Source organism: Schistocerca gregaria, chromosome 7 (genome assembly GCF_023897955.1).
Source record: "Schistocerca gregaria isolate iqSchGreg1 chromosome 7, iqSchGreg1.2, whole genome shotgun sequence".
Classification (NCBI taxonomy): Eukaryota; Metazoa; Arthropoda; class Insecta; order Orthoptera; family Acrididae; genus Schistocerca; species Schistocerca gregaria.
The window spans coordinates 468,069,773-468,090,783 of record NC_064926.1 but is presented as its reverse complement, the minus strand read 5'-3'; the positions used below and the strand labels follow the sequence as shown (position 1 = coordinate 468,090,783).

Sequence of the window (21,011 nt, the reverse complement as noted above, 5' to 3'; positions counted from 1 at the left end):
ATGAAGGAATTAATGATAGCTGTTGAGTCAGGACTTCTTGCGAAATCAGCGATGAAGTGTTAGAATATGTGCCAGTCAGGGACTCTAACCCAGGACCTCCTGCTTACTAGGCAATGGCGGTAAACACTGCGCCACCCGGACACAGTGTTTATTGCAAACGCGCAGACTTCCTCGACACGCTCCCCCAATGACCCAGACTCCCACCAAGCGCCACCCTGTCCCTGTCGTCCATGCTCTCTAAGTTTAAATTCTCCCTGGAGGTCGAACGTAAATGTGCATCGGCACAGAAAGTTGTGCACTCATTGCCCATCGTGGCAAATCAGTTATGTGAAAGCGTAGTGTCTGTTCCTGACTTCCATATTTTTTTTTCTTTATTGTGATTTCATTCCCCTGTCCCATATGGGCAGAGGAGGGGTGTCAGCGGCACAATCCGCCGCTCTTCAGCCGAGTGACACTACAACTAAAACAACAATAAAATGATACATACATAAGGCCATAAAAAGGGGGAACATAAAACAGAGTAAAGGGAGAAAATTGAGATAAAAACAGACTGACACGGAGACGTTCATGGGGGACAGTTAAAAGTCACCAGAAAGTTAAAAATCACAGCTGGCGATTCTTAAAACACAGAGAAGACACTGAATGCACAAGTACAGGTTAAAAGTCGGCCACAGTATTAAAAACACTCCAGAACAACACACTTAAAACCCACTTGTAGCACACACGATGTAGAATAAAACTGCCAGGTGGGACCTGCCGAGGGAAAGGGCAGAGAGGATGGAAAAGGAGGGGAGAGCAAGGAGCAGCTGGGGAAGCGGCAGGATGAAGAGAGTAGGGGCGTCAGAGGGTACACGAAGAGGCAGGAGACACGTGGGGTGGGAGATGAAGAGGGAAGACAGGGCAGGAGGGAGTGCAGAGACACTGAAAGGGGGCACAAGAGATGGTGGGGAAATAGGAGGGGGAATTCCATAAATGAATAAGGGTAAATTATAATACGTAGTTTTGTATGGTGCTAATATAGATAATGCCTTTGCTTCAGATGTTTTTACTCTGTAATTGACGTACTTCATAGTATGTATAGTATGCATAGCATGTATAGTGTGTACAGTAAGTGTATGCGAAAGTGTTCTTTGCATGGGATTTGATTAGCAGTAATAATAAAGTTGTATTATGTTAGTAATGAGTGGTTATATCGTGGGACAGTATGTGCACTGCTGGGACAGCGCTATCTAGTGGCCGGTTGTGAACCACTAGAATCGCAGCAGGCAAACTGGCGCGAGGGAGGGCAGTGTGATGCCGACCGTTGTTAGCCGAGCAGTGGTCAGGTACCAAGTAGTTTTATCTTGTGACTTGGGTTTTACATATCTGATGGAAAAGAATGACTATGAGAGCAGTTGTTTTTGTTTTTGTGACAATGGTTTTGTATCAGCTGGTCTGCCTCATGTATCGTTATATCAAAATGGTTTATAAATGTTAAGCTACATTCAGGTATATGGCACTGTACTAATAGTAATGTATATAGTCTAAGTCATGTAAGCCCTCCCTCAAACCTGTTATTTTATACCTTCACAGATCCGATGATGGCACCTTTAGTGTGTTGAAACCGGTCATCCAGTAAACAGTATTTAAGCGATCTTGGCTTTTGAATTATTTCTACAACAGAGTGATCGACCCACCACACACTACGTGTTCACTGCTTCTTCTTTCTGTTTGACTTTGCAACTAATCTAGGCCTCCTAACTGCTGAGGAATTCTTCATGTCCCTTCATCTACAGCTACAAGAGGCTCTTCTCCACTCAACTCTGACAGTGGTCAAATCTATTGCATATACGCAAAGTACAACTGTCTGAATACCCCCTCCTTCTAATTGCCTTCTTGCCAACTGCTAGTTCCCATTCCACAGCACTCTTCGCCCTCCTCAACCTATCTAGTTCCTCCTTTGCGTATCGTAATCGCACCTGAAGGGCATAGATCTTACGCTTCTGCTGGTGCTCCTCTATCGACATATTTCTACTACAGATTCTGCATTCCAAGGAGAGGATCTCGCTAGAATGCCCACTGCCTTCTCCACTGCATTCCCCCCCAATGAAAATACTTTGAACAAATCCCATACCGTAACCCACTACTCACAAACCTACGCCAGAGCCCACACTTCTCACTCATGGTGAAATTTTACAGTTACTGAAAAAAAAAACTAATCGTCTACGTAACCTAAATTCACTTACACCAGTAGAACTGTTTATAGACCTAACAATTGCGGTCTCGAAATTCTCTGTCTGCTAAGAAAGCAACTACTTTTAGTAATACTACTAAATCACAACTAATACCAACAAAACTTCACAAAATTACTAGCTGAAACCAAAAACTCAAGTGGTCACTGGAACACTCAACGAAGTTAAAACAGTGAATGAAAATTTTACTCTAGTATTTCACTAGAAACAATAGCAAACGTCAGCTAAAAAGTAAAGCACGAAATTTACTAAACGGCATCAGGGCACAGAAAACGCAAAAAACACAGCGAGCGAACTTTTCCGAAAGTAAATAAAATAGTTATTACGCCACAAGCAGCACGAAAAACCGTTGAAACCTATTAAATTTAAGAACTGTATCACAGTGCACAAATAACTTTGTCAGTAGTTAGCTTTATAACCGCTACACCTGCAACTCCACGCCGCGAAATGTAAACACACTACTGAGGTGTGAGGCTTGGATGAACGGCGTAAGTACACTCCAATCGAGAAACGCATCAAACAATTTTGGCTTGGCACAGACATGTATTCGTTATAAAGTCTGTATACATACATCATAGATGTTTTAGACTTGAAAAGGTCTCTGGAACCATATTATTTTATTTCATTAAATCATATTTCGCTCTTCAGCGAGCGTAGTCAGGCGGTCCTTGGAGGCCGTCCCATTGTCGCATTGCAGTCGAGGAATTCGCTGCCAACGACCGACCACTGCATGTCCTCTGGTGGCATCAAGGGCGACGTAGCTCGAGCAATGTTCTGAAACATTTTCACACATATAACCGTACATGTAAGCTCTCATACTGGTAGCCCGCTGACCTCTCAGCAGTAATATCATACAAGAGCCCTGGTAATTAGACCACCTACTTCCGAATATAAATGTAAACACGATGGGTGTTATACGTGATCCGTCACAACCTGTATAGCTTATCATTCTCAATGTTGTTCAACTTATACGTGAAGAATTAGTGAATGACGAGAAAAAAATTTTGGAAGAGGAGTATACACATATCAATAAAAGTGTGCATTAGCGTGATATGACGAGCATATGTGTTGTTGTGACTGTTTCTGTACCGGTCGGAAAGTTGTTTGCAAACATACACAAAGTTGTTATGGGCGCTAACTACGGGTAGAACGCCGCATTCGATTGGTTTGCAACAAAAAATGGCTCTGAGCACTATGGGACTTACATCTGAGGTCATCAGTCCCCTAGAACTTAGAACTACTTAAACTAAACTAACCTAAGGACAACACACACATCCATGCCCCAGGCAAGATTCGAACGTGCGACCGTAGCGGCCACGCGGTTCCAGACTGTAGCGCCTAGAACTGCTCGGCCACACCGGCCGGCGTTTGCAACATGAAATCTGCTGTCGCAGGACAGAGCGGATCAGGTTATGGTTGTGGAAAGGGGCCAAAATCAGTTACTGCCAGTCGCACAAAACACACAAACTTTATTTTCCTAAAAACACTTACTCGCACATGCCCTTAAAAGGACTCAAAACAATACGACTCAAAGCCCGAACACAAGTTATTGAAATTGCTTTAAGGAATATATGCGGCTGAAGGCCTTACTTTAAAATATTTCACGTAAAAGCTCGGCTAAAGGCACATATCGAACATAGAACAATTCAAGGCAAGGCCTTTCCGATAGAGCAAAATTCTCCTTTCTTTTTTTTTTAACCAAATTATTTTGAACAAGAATCTTCAAAGTTTTAATTTAAGACGGCTGAAAGCCTTATCTTAAATACATTTCACGTAAAAGCTCGGCTGATGGCCACATACTGAACACTGAACAACTCAAGGCTTAAGGCCTGGATAATAAAGATTTCAAATGGAGCCAAATATCTTTTTTAAAGTAGTTTTAAACAAATCAATCTTGAAAGCTTAGTTTAAGTCGGCTGAAGGCCTTATTTTACAATTAAAATAAACTAAACTAACAGACAGCTGAAGGCCTCGCACAGTACTTCAGACTAAAAGAAAACCACAGTCTAAAACCAACAGAACAGTGGTGCTCAGAAGTGTTCCAAGAGTCGGCTTCAGGAGGAAACTCTAATGTAAAGTTTGGTGAGACCGGCAGCCAAAGTAAGATTAAATAATCGGATGGCAACCCGACCCAAGGCCGGCTGAAGGAACGACCAACCACCTAATCAATTCCCTTTCGCCCGACCAAGGGCACTACTACGGAAAATGTCAACGAAGACGAAGATACCAGCAGCACTACGTATTCAAATATTGGTGTCTAAACACAGTCAAGGCGCAATAACCACTCAAAAATATGAACAACAGCAAAGGCTGCCGAACTACACGCTGTCCCAACCTCCCAGCCGCCCGACTGACAACTCCAGAGTGCAGACAGAGTTAGCATAACTGCTCAGTCGAAATCACAAAAGCTAGACACAGTTGCACGAAAACACTTCCACAAGAATTCGAACGATCCTAAAAGCAATCACTGTGGAACAACAAGATAAGAAGTCGGGACACATAGGGAACCCATAACGGTCATCGACCAAACACACGTCGGCCGATGAGAGGACCGACCGAACGAGCAACCAAGGTCGTGCCCACTCAAGTCATGTGTGTCGGCAACGGTCGGGTGAGCCCTGGCTGTCAGGACCTCATTGCAGCTCCATCCCGACTCCTTGATGTCCGTTCGGAACTCGGAGACATGACGACCCGGACGCACTGGCTCAGACCCAACCATGCACAGGGAACACTTGCCCATTGGCCACCCGACACCTCTACGTAAGGAAGGAACCGACACACGTCCGGCAAGATGACCTACTGACGAGGCCCAGAAACGGTCAGAAGACCAAACGCGTCGCCCGATGAGACGACCGACCGAACGACCAACCAACGGTCGTTCCAGTCTTCTTCCGTCGGACAGTACATGCGTGTCGTCAGCGGTCGGTGAGTATTGGTTGTCCAGACTTCACTGGCGCTCCGTCCCAACTGAACTACCGACACACGACGAGCCGTAAATACTAGCGGTCTCTTCAAAGATAATACGACAGTGTTCTTATCGATAGGCGCTGCTGCTGCCACTCACGGGCAGGGAAGCCAGCAATTAGTGACACCAGTAAATCGAATAAGAAACGAGGCGACAGTTCCGTAAAGAGAAGCTGTAAAGCAAGAAACGGCATGAACACGAGCCGCGCACGCCTCACAACATTTCCTTGAAAATTAGAGAGGTCTATGGAACAGTAGAGTGTGCACCTCTTACCATGAAGTACAATCGCGATCAATAATTTAGCCCGCATTATCACATTACGCGCATGGGACTTTCCAACTAGCGAAGCTGCACGATATGTGCACCGGATTCAGAGCGATATGGTGCGGACATGAAATCGGTTCCAGCTGACATGTAGCGTTGAAGACGTTAGCCACACAGGTTGCCCATGTTCGACTCGGACGCGTGCACAGAATGATCGATATCTACGACTTTTGAGTCAAAAGAACCGTGGACAGAGTGCTCCAGAACGGAATTCCGCGTTCAAAAATGCTACAGGATAACATGTATCGCATCAAACTCTTAGGAGACGATTGCATGATGAGAATCTTCATTGCCGACAAACATTATGAGCACCACGCCGTAGACCACAACACCACGGACTACATTAGAAATGGGCAAGAAACGCCGCATAATGGATTTCCCAAGATTGGTGTCTGTTATTGTTCATGGACGAATGTCGGATCTGTGTGCATCCTGATAATCGTAGAGAACGTGTTTGGAGACAATATGGTAATATCGAAAGCCTGCAACACTGTGTTCCGCATGTGGTGGAGTAATGTTCTGGGGTACCGTTACACGGGCTACCGTACACCACTCGTCATTGTTGAGGGCAACCTTACGACTGTACTACACAGGAACTAGATTCTGGAACCAATAGTGGAACCGTACTGCCTCTATTTTTGTGAGCACTTCATCTTGATGGATGATAACAAGTATGTCCATCGTGCTGTTCTCGTGAATACGTTCCTTCAGTATGCTAGGACCGCCACAATGAAGTAATTTGCCTGTCCCGCGAACATGAACCCCATTGAACGTGTGTGGGATAGAGATAACGATCTGCTTTTGGACGTCGACAACGAACACATTCTCTGTGCGACTTAACCCAGCACCGCCATTGAAACGTAGGACTATTTGGACCAGGGCTGGCGTGATGATCTCATCAATGGTGTGCCACAACGGATTCAAGCTTCCATCCGAGCAAGGGGACGTTCCACCACGTACTGACGTTGCTCGGAAGTTCTGTGAAAAATACCGCAATAGACAGACGAATTTGTCAATTTTCTTGTGATCTGGACTCATTCCAAATGAGTATATACGCATGCCCAGAGCCAAATATTGTCTTCTATGGTATGAATTACGAAATAAAGGGGTGATGGAAAACTTTTGTTGATGTATGTTATTACAAAGGAGATATTTATACTGCAGTCGATAGCAGCTCAAACCACGTATCGTACCTCTGCAAGAAAATCGACCGAAGTCAAAAACCGGCTAGTCTATATCACTGAAAAATACGCACGAACTACCCCATCATTCACGAAAAAGGTCACTTCCGTACGTCAAAATTGGTCCACTTGAGGGCATTTGTGTCAGTTTTGTTGTAGGCTACTTCATGATTCACTTCTGTGTTGCTACTGGTAGGTGTATATGGGTCATTCAGAAGAGCGGCACATTGAGTTATGAAACTTTTGAGCATGCAGCTGAATGTAATTTTAACGTCACTGATTATTACAATGTCTGTGTTTATAGAGGGTCTATGCCTTATATTACAACATGACTCACTATTCTGAAGATTACACCTGTTGTAAATGTTACGTAATTTCGAGCGTTGCAGCGTACAAAAAAAATGATAATAATAATAATAATAATAAAATAAAATAATCTGCTATGAAGAAAGTCCATACTGAATCCATTTTTGTAAATTGTGTTCCTTAATTGTACCTAACTGATGTTCCTTATTAAATTACATTAATTTTTATTAATTATAATTTCACTTTTTGTGTTTTTCTAATAACCCAATTTCAATTTGTTTTTAGTTCTTTATTGTAACATAGTTACTAGTTTTGCCTGATGGAGGCTCGAATGTCGTTTTATATTACAGCACGCCGGCCGCTGTGACCGAGCGGTTCTAGGCCTTTCAGTCTGAAACCGCACGACCGCTACGGTCGCAGGTTCGAATCCTGCCTCGGGCATGGATGTGTCCTTAGGTTAGTTAGGTTTAAGTAGCTCTAAGTTCTAGGAGACTGATGACCTCAGATGTTAAGTCCCATAGTGCTCAGAGCCATTTCAACAATTTATTGCAGGGCGGTGTGGCCGAGCGGTTCTAGGCGCTTCAGTCTGGAACCGCAGGTACGAATCCTGCCTCGGGCATGGATTTGTGTGATGTCCTTTGGTTGGTTAGGTTTAAGTAGTTCTAAGAGCTAGGGGACTGATGATCTCAGATGTTAAGTCCCATAGTGCTCAGAGCTATTTGAACCATTTATCACAGTACGTAAAAGGCTGTATTTCATTTTGGGTGGAAAAGTGGCGGATGTATTACATGAAGGGTTATAGCAAAAATAAACACGTTTTTAGACAAGTAAGAAAAGTGGCACAATTCATAGAAATAATTAATAGTTACCTTTATCACCTCACATTCTACGAGGAGTGAACTACATGTTCATATTACTGTTGTAAAGAAGATAGTGGAATTGATTGCCAATAATACTTACCTTAAATTTAAAGAATGCTTATACTCGGTATAAGTTTTATACATGCTATATTTATAATAATCACGTAAACGGCTTGTTTGTAGATCCATGTTGCTGGAACGTTTTTGTTTCTACAGTTTTCGCTATGAATTGCGATACGCCCCGTATAAGGAACAGGAACAAACAAGGAGGTTTAAGCTGGTGGTGTGTTTCGGGCGCCGCCCTCAGCCCTGCACGGGCAGAGACGAGGTCACGGCGTGTCTCGCGCGCCTTCGTCTGCGGGCTGCGGAATGCCTGCTGCAGCGGCGTCGCGCTATTCCTGTGCCCCGTGACGTCACAGCGTGGCGTGGCGTAGCGAGGCGGGGCGTGACGCATGTCGCCAGCCGGCGCCATTCACGGGGCGGAAATCCGCTGCACATGCCGACAGAATAAAACCTACAAAATTCTCTCTCTATTCGCTCAGCGCTCACAGGCGCAGAGCGGCGCAAAACTTCAGAGCCTTATGATTGATTTGATTTATCTACTTATCTATCCAACCAAGGAGCAATTTTGTGAAAATAGAAGTCAGAACACGGCGTGCCTCAGGAATCCGTACTGGGGCCCATCTTATTCTTGATTTATCTACTTATTTATCCATCCAAGGACCAACTTCGTGAAAATAGAAGTCAGAACATGGCGTGCCTCAGGGATCCTTATTGGGGCCCATCTTATTCTTGATTTATCTACTTATTTATCCATCCAAGGACCAACTTCGTGAAAAAAGAAGTCAGAACATGGCATGCCTCAGGGATCCGTACTGGGGACCATCCTATTCCTAATATTTGTAAGTGACTTCGGCTGTATAAGTCATACCTTATACTTTGCAAGTGATAGGGGAGCCACATCAAAGAACATGCACTTAAGGAATGCCCTTAAATATCTGAATTATTATTAACAGGATAAGAAAATCATTTTAGGTTTATATTTCATCATCATCATTTAAGACTGATTATGCCTTTCAGAGTTCAGTCTGGAGCATAGCCTCCCCTTATAAAATTCCTCCATGATCCCCTAATCAGTGCTAACATTGGTGCCTCTTCTGAGGTTAAACCTGTTACTTCAAAATCATTCTTAACCGAATCCAGGTGCCTTCTCCTTGGTCTGCCCCGACTCCTCCTACCCTCTACTGCTGAACCCATGAGTCTCTTGGGTAACCTTGCTTCTCCCATGCGTGTAACACGACCCCACGATCTAAGCCTGTTCGTCCTGACTGCTACATCTATAGAGTTCATTCCCAGTTTTTCTTTGATTTCCTCATTTGCACACCCTCCTGCCATTGTTCCCATCTACTAGTACCTGCAATCATCCTAGCTATTTTCATATCCATAACATCAACCTTGTTGACAAGGTAACCTCAATCCACCCAGCTTTCGCTCCCATACAACAAAGTTGGTCGAAAGATTGAACGGTGCACTGATAACTTAGTCTTGGTACTGACTTCCTTCTTGCAGAAGAGAGTAGATAGTAGCTGAGCGCTCACTGCATTAACTTTGCTACACCTCGCTTCCAGTTCTTTCACTATGTTGCCATCCTGTGAGAATATGCATCCCAAGTACTTGAAACCGTCCACCTGTTCTAACTTTGTTCCTCCTGTTTGGCACTCAATCCGTTTATATTTCTTTTCCACTGACATTACTTTCGTTTCGGAGATGCTAATCTTCATACCATAGTCCTTACATTTCTGATCTAGCTCTGAAATATTACTTTGCAAACTATCAGTCGAATCTGCCATCACAACTAAGTCATCCGCATATGCAAGACTGCTTATTTTGTGTTCACATATCTTAATCTCACCCAGCCAGTCTATTGTTATCAACATATGATCCATAAATAATATGTATGTAAGGTTTATATTTATTAATACGAAATCTACGTGCTCAGAAAACTACAGCAGCAGAGAGGTATAACTTCTATTGAACCTCTCAAAAATCAATAATCAAAACTGGAGATGTGCACTCTTTGAGAATGGGAGGAGTTACCCCAAAATATAATACCATACATCGGAGTGTTAGGAGTTGATTTTACGGGAGATGTAAGATTGGTGAACGTATTCCAGGTGTTGGAGAATGTGTGGGAATTTCATCAGCTGGTAAAGGATACGTGTGCAGAAAGCTAAACGAATACAGAAACCGATACGGGATGGATGACGATCAAGGATTTGGAGGGATTGTTAAAATTTGGGATGGACGGAGATCTACGTGACATTTACATAGGTGAGGATGTGGTGGATGTCGGGCTTGTAATTATTAGTGGTAGCCGAGAGATTTAATCTACATGTCTGGCAGGTTAGAGTTTTAATCTATTATGGGTTTTCCTTTGTATGGTTAGTACGTGGTTCTTCTGAGTTAACTTTTGATCGAGCGTCAGTTAAGGTACTTTAGTGTTTTAGTTAGTGTGGCTTGTTTGCCTCTTAATTTTTGCCTGGGTTTATGCAGGAGTGGTGCAGAGATAGGCCTGCTACTGGTTAAGCGGGAAGATGAAATCACTGAGATGGAGTTGGATGGATTGTGACTGATCCACAATTTGTTTACTTGTTTCACTAGTTGCGGTGGTGCAATTCAATATAAGCAATTCCTACTTAGCGTGACAACTTGTCCACAGGAATTCCATAATATCTTCGAAACTGTGTGTGGATACACTAGTTGTAATAGAGGACATGTCAGCAAAACTTCGCCGAAGCAGTTTATCTTACGAGGCTAATGATGGGTGGCGACAGTTTCCTGAAGATATTACACACCTCATGAGCTGCGGTGTCTTCGACAAGTTAACTGATGGCGGTGTGCTTGTCTCTCTCACAGGCAGTTCCGGCTATGTTACCTTCGAGATCTTATGCTATCTCTCAGGACGTGTCAAATATTTCTGTCTGTTTGGACTTTAAATAACTCGAATGACAAATTTAACTCAGCCTCCTTTACTATACACGATGACAGTACCCTTATATAACACTGGACACCATTTTTACCCATGAATCGTATGGTATGGTTGGAATGAGTTCATACGTGTTTGAGACGAACTCATCCGTTTACTTACCTCTGACAAGCCTTCTGTATCTGTAGGAGCAGGTGAACTAGAACACTGAGGCACTGTACGGTGTTTAGCGACGAGTTTCGCTTCTGTATGTGGCGGTCAGGTTGATGCTAACGTGTCTTTGGACAACCTGGAGAAAGCTCACAGAAAGCATCGACTATCGAGACCCACGCTTATCCTAATTCCTGGAATCATGACGTGGCGAACATTTGGAAATGACTAAAGGGCTGTTTGGTAATTGTTGAAGGGAAGCTGAATGATCGCCTGTAAGTGACGAGAATGTTGAACCCTGTTGTCGTACTCTTCATGGTTAGGTTAGTAGATAGCATACTCTTGCAGAATAAAGCAAGACCTCACACAGCTGTTCACCACAAAATACCTTGAGGAACGTACAACAAATCTTCCCATTACATGGCGTATGTGGTACATCAATCATAGGTATTATTTCGAAAGGGAAACAGCCTCGATTGCAATGGGAACAATATTTTTATTGACGCGTTTCACCCTAATGGGGCATCAGAAAATCTGTATATATAAAAAAAGAAAAAGTCAATAGTATTCCTTAGTTTATGGTCCTGTCCTGAAAAGCTATACTGGAAATTAAAAAGAATTACTAGAAAACTTACTTTAAAATATTGGGAAATTTGCATTCGTCACATCGGTGTGAACATTTGTTTGTACCTATCGTACAAAGAACGGCACGGCTCAGCCACAGGAAGCTACGGTGCGGGGAAAATCACAAAAAATTACGTGGGCTGCAAACTTTACATTAAACACACCGAGGTAGGTTGAAAAAGCAGTGCTGGCGTACAGTCACTCACACAGGTTTTGAAACCTCTGCAAGATAGGACCAAAACCTGAAAAACACTGCTTTCTTTTTCTTTTTCTTGTAAATATTCTGAAGGTGTCAAAGAAGGGCGGAATGTGCCATAAAAATATAGTTTCCCTGCAACCAAGCCTGTTTTCCTTTCGGGCTTGAGAACTGTACGAATTCTTGAGCGGTCTGCCCAATTCCCTGATTTCTCAGCCATAGAACATCTTTGGAATGCGATACTTCCATACCAACTTCCAGCCATCAGTTCTTTCGGAGTGGCGACTTTTTGGTTCAAATGGCTCTAAGCACTATGGGACTTAACATCTGAGGTCGTCAGTCCCCTAGACTTAGAATTACTTAAACCTAACTAACCTAAGGACATCACACACATCCATGCCCGAGGCAGGATTCGAACCTGCGACCGTAGCGGTCGCGCGGCTCTGGACTGAAGCGCCTAGAGCCGCTCGGCCACAGCGGCCGACTTTCATTCGTTAATATTAGGCAGAAATCGAACTGCATGATAAACATGTCCATAAAGCTTGTTAAATATGTGACTGATGCTTTATCGTGTAACACTTTTCATTGCTGTCTGTGACTATGGAAGTTAAATGTATTTACATTTTGATTAAAACTACGGGCATTATACTAGTAAATAATGAGATAAATATATATGTGTTTCATTCAGGTCGGTATTTATGTCATTATAGATGCAGCACGGTGTCAGGTGAGAAATTATGTGTACGGAATTGAATTTGACCAAGGTAACACAGTGAAATCTCTAACGCAGCGCAGCGATTCGTGCCGCGTTGACCCCAAATGTGAACACAGTACCTTGTCCAGGGTGTTATCGCACTCGTTATTTCGGTGCATATCTACCTAAAGTGGTCTGCCAACACTGAAGAGGAGGTTGTCTTGGTCATGGCAATATATTAAGAGGTACTGTACAGTATCATGGCGCAGATTGTATCCTTTGTTACGGCGGATTAAAATAATCGTTTTATACTTAAGGGAGTTCTAAGGGTTTGATAAGTTTCTTATTTGGTAATTTTCAAAAAATGAAAAGATGGGGCGCTGTGGACAGACAATCAAATGGACCTTATCGGCGTCCTGGCTCAGTTACAAAAACGCTCCTCTGCGACAAATTGCATGCGCATAGGGAGTTCCTGCACCTACACAAATAACAGTTTGAACTTAGACAAAGACACGTATATCCCACCACCACTGGTATGAGCTTACATGTTTGTTCTTGTCACCCCAACATGCACAAAGTAGCAGTGTGCCATTCAATGCCTCATGAAGCTCTCAAAATTCCCATTAATGAACGGAATCTTCAGAACTAAATGAAAACCAAGAAACAAATAAATGCATCACATGGCTACCAACACACACTCACCCATAACTTAGCTACAAAGCAGCTACTATGAAACAAGATAACATATTATCAGACATGGTCAAAACTCCAGAAAATTTTTCAGTGTCTTCAAACCGCTCAATAAGACTATCCTTCCAAATAAGATATAAATTATGTCAAAGTCTAGACTATAGTTAGAATTAAATAAATTACTCTGAGACACAGTGGTGGGAAAAAATTCTAACACCAAGAAATAATTAATATAGAATAATAAAAATCTGGGATTGCATTTTTCTAGGACCATATTGAAGTGATTAACGTTGAAAGATCACAGGTTCACGAAAGCGCGAGAAAAGCCTTTAGAGATCGGAAATTCTGATACATTAATAACAGGTGTAACCACCAGAATGTAGAATGGAAAAACGCAAACGTGCGTACATTGTGCGTACAGATGCCAGATGTCGGTTTGTTGAATGGTGTTCAACGCATGCTGCACTTGGTCGCTCAGTATCGGGACGGTTAAGGTTCGTTTCGGATGACGCTGGAGTTGTCCGAAGATGTTTCATACGTTCTGGTGATCGAGCGGGCCAAGGCAAAATATCGACACTCTGCAGAGCAAATTGGGTTACAACAGCGGTATGAGGGCGAGCGTTACCATGTTGAAAAACACCCCCTGGAATTATGTTCATAAATGGCAGCGCAACAGGTAGAATCAGGAGACAGATGTACAAATTTTCAGTTAGGGTGCGTGGGTTGACCGTGTGAGTGCTTCCGCTGTCGTACGAAACCGCATCCGGACCGTAATAAAGCTGCAGGGCCAGTGTGTCTAGGCCACAAACGGGTTGATTTCAGGCCCTTCTAAGCAACACAACGAATACACGGCCATCATTGGCACCGAGATAATGCCGGCTTTCACTAGAAAATACAACAGTCCTCCACTCCGCCCTCCAATGGGCTCTCTCTTGACGCCATTGAAGTCGCAAATGGCGATTGTTTGGGGTCAGTGCAATGCACGCAACAGGGAACTGTCCTTAAAGTAACCGATTCGTAACTGTTCGTTGTGCCACTGTGGTGCCAATTGCTGCTCGAATTGCTGCTGCAGACGCAGTGCAATGCGCCAGAGCCATGCGTCGAAATCGACGGTCCTCCCTCTCAACAGTGCTACATGGTCGTCTGCATCTACATGGTTCACACTTAAGTGCCTGGCAGAGGGTTCATCGAACCATTTTCATACTACTTCTCTACCATTCCACTCTCGAATGGCGCGTGGGAAAAAGGAACACCTAAGTCTTTCCGTTCTAGCTCTGATTTCTTTTATTTTATTATGATGATCATTTCTCCCTACGTAGGTGGTTGTCAACAAAATATTTAAGCATTTGGAAGAGAAAGCTGGTGATTGAAATTTCGTAAATAGATCTCGCCGAAAAGAACTCCACCTTTGTTTCAGTGTTTGCCACTCCATCTCGCGTATCATATCAGTGACACTCTCACCCCTATTGCGAGATAACACGAAATGAGCTGCCTTTCGTTGCACTTTTTGAATGTCCTCCGACTATCCTACCTGGTAAGGATGCCATACCACGCAGCAATATTCCAGTAGAGGACGGACGAGTGTAATGTAGGCTGTCTCTTTAGTGGGTTTGTCGCATTTTCTAAGTGTTCTGCCAGCAAAGCGCAGTCTTTGTTTCTTCTTCCCCACAATATTATCTATGTAGTCTTTCAATTTAAGTTGCTCGTAATTGTAATTCCCACGTATTTAGTCGAATTGACAGCCCTTAGATTTGTGCGATTTATCGTATACCCAAAAGTTATCGGATTTCTATTTGTACCCATGTAGATGAACACGCACTTTTCTTCGTTTAGTGTCAATTGCCACTTTTCGCACCATACAGAAATTCTCTCTAGATCATTTTGCTCCGATGACGAGGTGAAAGAAGAGGTTCGTAACTTTCTGAACAGCATGGCAGCGAGCTGCTGTGACATGGGCATACAAAAACTGCCACAGCGTCTAAAAAAATGCATCGACAGAAATGGTGATTATGCCGAAAAATAGCTAAATGTTCAGGCTGTAAACTAATGTAAACCATAGTAGAAATAAACAGGTCTACGTACTTATAAAAAATTAGACCTTACTTTTTGGATTGCCCTCGGAGATGTAGAAACTCCCCTACAAACTATCGTTTATCTCGCACTACTCCTTCTTGGTGTTAGGATATTTCTGCAATTTCATCAGTCACCGACATGCAGGCATAAACTTAGTAGAACTAAGTTTTCCCTACGCCGTAACAGAAGGCCAGTGTGAGACATATAAGTGATATTGCTCTTTTGTTGGTTTCACAAGAATTTACAGAGAGAAACTACATTGAATATGTAGGTTTCTGGGCTTTTGTTTTGGCCGCTTAAATGATGCAATGCCCGGAAGTTTAGACCTATTCTTCACGGAAATTTAACTCGCCGGGTTGAGGCGCAACGTCGTGTCTAAGCGTTAGACTAAACAAAAGTTAAAACACTTTTGTGCCAAAGAAAACGCCATACACGTGAAACTCATTCAGCTAGACTTATAGACTGATCAATTCTCTATTTTCTCGACGACACAGATTTCTGTCAGTGGCCTTAGCATCACGTTTCGCCCTCCTGTTTCTGCTACTTTCTATGGAAAGTGGAGTAAATTTCCGGGGGTCGATTCATTCAAACGGCAACAACAGCGCGAAAATTTCAGTGTGGAATTGATTTTTACTCCGTAATTTATTGTCTACTCTGGAGAAAAAAACCGTTATCCATTTTTTTTTAATTTTGGTCCTTGTATGTAAGTGTTTAATGAAATTACCAAAATGTGGTAGTGTTCGTCTCTTGAACCCCTGGTCTTTCTTCATCTATGTGAGAAAGAATTACAGATATATTTAAATAAGTCAAGGGTTATTTGATATGAAAAAGTTAGGTGTTTTACCCTGTGTTCACATTTAAATTGTTGCTGCAGAGCCGGCCGGAGTGGCTGTGCGGTTGTAGGCGCTGCAGTCTGGAACCGGGCGACCGCTACGGTCGCAGGTTCGAATCCTGCGTCGAGCAGGGATGCGTGTGATGTCCTTAGGTTAGTTAGGTTTAATTAGTTCTAAGTTCTAGGCGACTGATGACCTCAGAAGTTAAGTCGCATAGTGCTCAGAGCCATTTGTTGCTGCAGAAAATGTTATAATCGCCATTGCGCGATCAAGCTGCAAAAAAATAAAAAAAAATTCTGGTCTTCACTAGTAACGGAAAGTTAGCCATGAATTGTTAGTAAGTCACATATGTAAGGTACTCAAGTGCCACTTTAAATACGACTGAAAACAGCAGCGCTTATGAAAATAATTTCTCCGACCCAACTGCCGATTTCCCTCGGATGGCCGAGAGTAAACTGATTGAAAACTATTCGTAGATGAGGCAACTGTACATGGTGGGGGTAAAAGACTTGGAAATAAGGTCGGAGCAGAGAAGCGGACGTCGGATCCAACAAAATTTCCCAGCTAATTATACAGGGTGATTAAAAAAGAATACCACAACTTTAGGAATTTAAAACTCTGCAACGACAAAAGGCAGAGCTAAGCACTATCTGTCGGCGAATTAAGGGAGCTATACAGTTTCATTTAGTTGTACATTTGTTCGCTTGAGGCGCTGTTGACTAGGCGTCAGCGTCAGTTGATGCTAAGATGGCGACCGCTCAACAGAAAGCTTTTTGTGTTATTGAGTACGGCAGAAGTGAGTCGACGACAGTTGTTCAGCGTGCATTTCGAACGAAGTATGGTGTTAAACCTCCTGATAGGTGGTGTATTAAACGTTGGTATAAACAGTTTACAGAGAATGGATGTTTGTGCAAAGGGAAAAGTTCTGGACAGAGAGTGTGGAACGAGTTGGAGTATCGGGTTGATATTGCTCGAGTGTCTGGAGGGGGCCATATTGAACATCTCTGAACTTGTTTTTGAGTGAAACCTTTTTAAATACTCTTTGTAATGATGTATAACAGAAGGTTATATTATGTTTCTTTCATTAAATACACATTTTGAAAGTTGTGGTATTCTTTTTGAATCACCCTGTATAATGGAAATGCACAACTGTGGAGCTACAATCATAAAAGTGAGACAATCAGTGAGGAGTGTGATGATGCGTGCTCACTTAAGCTAGTGTGCGCTCTTATGCTACAGAATATAGTCCTGAAAATACACTGACATAAACGACTTTGACATAAGGTATATCTTTCACCGCCAGTATTGAACACGGAGCTGCACAGCAGATAACCCCGACGTCTTCCCATGTTGATCCCACGACATCATCAAACACGATTATAGTGGTTATGGCCTATGGGGTCAGCTACGTTAGACAGTGGATAATACACTCTAAGACAAAAAAGAAAAGGAACGACGCACCACAAAGGAATTAGCCAAATGGGATGAGCAAGTCAATAACACGCTGGTCCACCTCCCAGCCTTATGCAAGCAGTTATTCCGCTTCGCACTGATTGACAGAGTTCTTGGATGTCCTCCTGAGGGATATATAGCCAGTTTCTGTCCAACTGGCGCATCAGATAGTCCGAATCCCATAAATCCACCAATCGTTCTCAATTGGTGAGAGATCCGGCGACCTTGCTGGGCAAGGTAGAGGCTGGCAAGCATGAAGGCAAACAGAAGAAACTCTCGCCTTGTGCCGGCGGGCATTGTCTTGCTGATATGTAAGATCAGGATGACTTGCCGTGAAGAAATACAAAACGGGGCTCAGATTATCGTCGACGTAGCGCTGTGCTAAAATGGTATCACTGATGACAACCTTCTGGTATGAAGTGAAATGACACCATATATCAGCACTCCTGGTTGTCTCTGAGCATGTAGTCCGCCTCCTCCATGTCTCTACACACATTTCATTGGCGGCAGTATTGGCTTTGTTGTGGCACACGCGCCCTGAACGCCGTTTGCTACTGGTGCTTGGATTTTTATCTGCAGTTTGATGACTGCATTTCTGATACAACCATTCTTTCCATAATTTTAATATGGACTGCTACCATGGTTTTTAATTTTGTCTAATGCGGCTTCTGCTGCCTTTTTAAGTTAATCTGATGATGCGCTAACATCACGAAATGCGTTATTAATCAACAAACATTGCTATAGAGATCGTCTTGTACTTGGGCATCAACTAATTATAGTTATTTATGGTTGAGGAATTGTGTTCCAATAAGGAAAAGTTCCCAGTGGCGGGATCGATTTTTTGAAACCATCTATGCAATTGTGTAAGTTAATATCCCAGGTATCCCATCCTGCAGCCATTCACCCTAGAGCGCCCTACTTTGTGACTAAAGGACGAAAAATCCGGAATTTTGCGTGATGCCCAATAACATTAAAAAAGTCGTATCACATAGACGGGTTGCGTGGTGTAGTGGATAGGCTACTAGCTTCGGAAGTGGGAGTTATGGGTTCGGATCTTGTTAGGTGCGATAAATTATTTGTTTCTTTTTTTAATTCTTTGTCGAAATGAATTCGATCATCATTTTTATTCAGTTAATTTATTTAAATGTACTTTTTTATTTGCGTTCTTTTGTCACATAATTTTTAGCATAGTATCAACTTCTGCATTTGCTCTCATTTTTTTTCTATCACACAGTTTCCACTTGAAATCTTTGTTCGTGTGTTTTTAATGAATGTTATTCATTAATTTCGATTTAATTTCTTTTATCACACGATTTTTTCGTCCACATTATTTCGTTTATTATAAACGTATTTCTCACTTTGCTTGAATTTCGTTTTATTTGTAAACCTTCCTTTCATTTAAAGCTTCGGCTGCATTTTAAAAAATTGCACAGCTCGTAACGAAAAATACATTGTTCACATCATTGCACAGTCAATAAAAATAGATTATTTCGTCTTTTGGTTTTTAACTGATATATCAGAATTGCCAAATAATTGAATATTATAATAGATGAATGTAATTAAATTCATATTCACAAAAATTCTGATTGGAGAAAAGTGATACAAAGAAAAAACTACATAAATAAAAAAGTTAATACTATGATTAAAATTATGTGACAAAGGAATGGAAATAAAAAATTACAGTTAAATCATTTAATTGAATACAAATGATGATAGAAATTATTTCGATAAAGATTTAAAAGTAAAAATTTACTGCAACTGACAAAATTTGAACCCATCACCTTCAACACGTGACGCTATAGTCCTATCCACTACACCAGTGCGTCTGTATAAGTTGATTTTTCTAATTTTATTGGGCATCACGCAAAATTCCGAATATTTTTCGTCAATTACTCGTGAACGAAGGTCCACTAGGGTGAATGGCTGCAGGGTGTGGTACCTAGGATCTTATCCTACATTGCCGTATATTTGGTTTCAAAAAGTCGATCCCAGAGCTAGGGAGATGTCCTTGTAAGACGGAATGTGGTCTGCGAAAAAATTTTAGGAGAACATTTAAAAACTGGTCTCGTCTTTTTTAAGTACAAACTGTTTCTTGCTAGAAATAAGTAACAGAAAATACTTAATAATTCAGTCCACGCCGCTACAGAGTAGATGTAGAATAGAATATTTGGCATCTGCGATCTTCAGTCAAAGCTCCAATATTAACGTCCTCCTTGTGTGTTTTTGTTGCAGAGGTGGAGCCGAGCTTCCCGTACCGCGACGTGCAGATCCGACGCGGCGTCGACATCCGGGATCTCTACGACCTTCAGGAAGAAATTGGCAGGTAAAGTGCTCCACTCACTTCTACAGGAAGCAACAGTTTTTCGAGCGCTCCTCCTGTGGCGGTCCGGCACACATATTTACTCGCATGCGTTCCTGTTGACTGAATGCCAACAATCAGCAGCCCAACTGTCGTCAATAACGGTCACAACAGTTCCAGTCTAGCTACTGTCTCAGTAGATGGCACGACATAGTTCATCGTAAGACTTTTGTCTTTATCACACTTATACAGTATCAGTCAACGCACTACGTAAGCAGATACAGAACCCCCTCCCAACATAAACGACTAATCCTGAAATTTCTTATCATGGAACCGAGTAGTTCTTCATCACGAAACTCAACAACGAAAACGAAAGTTTAGAGAGTGCCATTTCTGTTGCAGGTAATGTGTGTAATTCAAAAGTAATCGAAGAAAAAGCATTGTCTGATGCAGTAGATGGGATCTAGCCTAGCATACGAGCGTAAAATGCACAAGGAATGAAATTCTTGCACCAGTTAACTTTACATCAGCCGTTAATACATCACATATATAACGTCCTTCAATGTCACTTTAAAAATGACTAAAAACGGTAGCGCTTCATTAACCCTATAAAACCACTGCTGCTCACTATGAGAATTTAGAGACAGATATTAGGTCTACATCTTTGCTTCGACCATTTCTTCTCGAAGTTCGAGACTTTATTGTGAAAAACCTACAAAAAAATCACTATTCAAAGTACTGATCGTCTCTGGCCACTGTTTTCTCTCATCTTTCGGACAACGTACGAATCCCGTCGCGAAACCCTGCGCGTCTTTTGAGGAAATCCAATTTTTCACTTGTTCATACGACCGAAGATGTTGGTCAGATAGAACACGTGCCATTGGCCTAAAAAGATGGTAGCCAGAGGGAGCAATGTCTGGAGAATACGGTGGCCGGAGGGATCGAGCACTGTCATCCTGAAAAATCACCTTTTAATGTCTGTTGCTATATTGTGGTCGTTTGTTCTTCAGTGCTCAGCTCAAACGCATCAGTTGCTTTTGATAACGATCTCTTGATTGTTTCCGTCGATTTCAGTAGTTTCGAAAACCTTCTCTTTTCCACCATCATGCCGGCCTTGACATTAAAATCAACGTTCTTGAAGCATTGA

General features: G+C 42.4%; 1 protein-coding gene across 2 annotated transcripts in view; it reads left to right on the top strand.

The window, feature by feature from the left end:
* The window catches only part of LOC126281583 (myosin light chain kinase, smooth muscle-like), a 363,307-nt gene that overhangs the window by 231,372 nt on the left and 110,924 nt on the right, over positions 1 to 21,011 (top strand). For both annotated transcript variants that reach the window (XM_049980664.1, XM_049980665.1), the window contains exon 3: positions 19,798 to 19,888. In XM_049980664.1, the coding sequence (XP_049836621.1) occupies positions 19,798 to 19,888 (91 nt within the window). The remainder of the gene's footprint in view (positions 1 to 19,797; positions 19,889 to 21,011) is intronic.